A 2,728-nucleotide genomic window follows, 5' to 3' on the forward strand; every position below is an offset into this window, starting at 1 on the left:
TCCGATCGCGCCTAAGGGAGAAACAGATCCAGACCGTCCACGCGAGCGGAATCGATCCTAAGCCATCCGATCACGGAGCATGCGGATCGCCAGTGTGGCCTCCAGTGTGGTATCAACGTCAGCGCGCCTTGCCACGCGGTGCGCTCTGTTTCGTCAAGATTGCTGACTGGGCAGTCATATGTGGCCGAACTTTCTTTATTTACACTTTGACCCCATATTTTTAATTTTTCTTTTAAAAATACATCAATAACCCAAATTTTCACAATTTTTTTTCAAAATTGTTTTTAGTCTCGTCCATAATTCATTTTTTTTCAAAATTTTACTTAAATAAAAATAAAATAAAATAATTAATTATTTTAAATTAATAATTGAAGAATATTTTGAGTCATTTTCGAGTCCATATATTATATTTGAAATATATTATTAATTTTAAATAATTATAGATTGATTTTATCCAAAATTGAGTTTCATATATTTGTCCTGATAATGTGAAACACATGTAGTAAACACTAATATATGCCATGTCACTTCAATTAAAGTTCATTATTTGAATGTACAATATTCATCGGATTGACTCCTTAACCACCACCACCTTTCTTTAATTAACATGCTTGACGTAAAATGACAACCATACCCCCAGTATATAAATGCGTAATTTTAATCATGACTAGCTACTCTGAATTTTAATTTTAATTAAAAACTAAGTTAATTACTTTAAAATAATTATAGTATAAAGTTTTTTTATGTTTTGTGAATGGGCACGTGTTTGTTAAAAATAAAAGACATATTTTTAAGAAAAATAAAAAAGAAAAATTCTTTACCAATTATTTAAAAATATTATACATAGATGAACCTTTTTGGGTATGTTTTGAGAAAATTTTAATATTTTTTACAATAATTTTAATAATTTATTATTTGGATAATTTCGTTTTCACTCAAAATTATGTTATAGTTTTTTCAAACTCAATCATACCTAATTATAAGAAGATCTAATATCGATTCCCGATTATTCATCCCACATATTTATATAATTATCAAAATTAATCTTTTGGGGGAGGGACAGCTTTGATTTTCTGGGCCATCATGCTTTTGACAATTTAAACCACCCACATAATCTATACACACAATTTAAATTAATTCAATTCAGCATTCAAATTATTATTATTATTTTGTATCCATATATGTAACAGTAATTGATAAAAGAAAGTGTGCGGTATATATGAAAATATTTGGTTAATATGAGGAAATTTTTAGATTTAGGTGTTAATATAATCAGATTTATTAGTTTTTTTAAAAAAAAAAAATTGTCACTAAATTATTAAAACATAAATCAATTATTTTCCCAAATATTTCATATAGAAAAGTGAAAATTAATAAAATTTTAGAGGGAACTAAAGAATTTAACCAAAATTTAAGAAAATAGTTTGGAAGAACCGTAAATTTTTTGTTCAACTTTGATTAAAATTCTTCTATTTTCTTTATTTTTTTTTTTAATGTACTTTATCTTCTATATAAATTCTTCACCATGTTCTCTTGAAAAAGTTATTTATCTACCCTTTATCAGTAATTTTAATTTTAGAACTAATTACTTGAACGTAATTGTAACATTACATGAAAATAAAGTGGACTGAATTATAATTTTTTCAATTGTTTATAAATTAAATATTATAACGTAATAATACGAAATAGACACCTAGAATTCAATGCTTGATTTTTTAAAAAATAAATAAATAAATAAATAATCATGGATGCATGCGACCTCGTGGTACTATAATAATTAATCTGCATATCACTAGCGAAAATTATCACATGATACAACGGACTACTTATATTACTTAAAAGGGCAAAAAAAAAAACAAAAAGAAAAGAAAAAGGTAGTAAAACGGCAGCGATCCAGACCCAAAAACATATTTACACGGTCTTACTTTCTCTTGAACCGAAAGAGGAAGGAAAAAAAGAAAAAAAAAAAAAGCAATCTTTATCCCTACTTATAACAATAAACAGGTTGACGAGGTTTTAGAGCTTGATTAATTTTAACGGACTCGGTTAATTTAATCCTAATAATTAAGACGTTAATCCTGATTAATTACGTGATTGCATGACAAGAAAAACCCGGTGGAGATCCGAAAGTCTGGCCCGAAGTCCAACAACTTCGGATTTTAACCGCTCATTCTCTCCCCACGTTAGCATCCACTGGTTTAAAACCGAACCCAACCGGTGCTTCAGCGCCCGGTTCTCTACAGTTAGCCGGTTCACCTGAGCCGTTAGGATCTCTTCATGCTGCTTTTTTCGCCATCGTGAACGCCTAGCTGACTCCCGGTTTGAAATCATCCTCCTCCGTTTTCTCTCGTCGAGCACGTGAACCGTTCGACTCGAGCCTTCCGAACCGGAGTTTACAGATACCGGGTCGTGGTCGGATTGGAGAAGAGCCAAGAGTTCTTCGATTTCATTGGAGGAGAGAACCGGTAGTTGGAAGTGAACCGCTTCTTCGGGGAAGAACATTTGGAAGGAATCGGAGGAAAAGCATAAAGAGTTGAGAGTGAACCGGAGGGAGGGGGAGAAGGGGAAAAGGGAAGGAAAGAAGTGAAGGGGTAGGGTATTTAAGGAGGAGAAAGGAAGGAGACATGTGAGGCCCACGTAAACAAAAGAGATTTTGGACGAGCGAGGAAACAGAATAGTTTAGAATCCTTGTCTGTTTAGTGAGTTCATGGTGGTTTTAATTTTTAAT

General features: G+C 31.7%; 1 protein-coding gene across 1 annotated transcript; it reads right to left on the reverse strand.

Moving 5' to 3' along the window:
- Positions 1 to 2,082: 2,082 nt before the first annotated feature.
- On the reverse strand, positions 2,083 to 2,502 carry BZIP4 (basic leucine-zipper 4). The gene has a single exon (XM_088220098.1). It carries the CDS (start codon positions 2,500 to 2,502, stop codon positions 2,083 to 2,085), a length of 420 nt encoding a protein of 139 aa, XP_088076224.1.
- Between the last annotated feature and the right edge of the window lie 226 nt (positions 2,503 to 2,728).

This window comes from Carica papaya, chromosome 1 (assembly GCF_054855325.1).
Source record: "Carica papaya isolate Zhongbai chromosome 1, ASM5485532v1, whole genome shotgun sequence".
NCBI lineage: Eukaryota > Viridiplantae > Streptophyta > Magnoliopsida > Brassicales > Caricaceae > Carica > Carica papaya.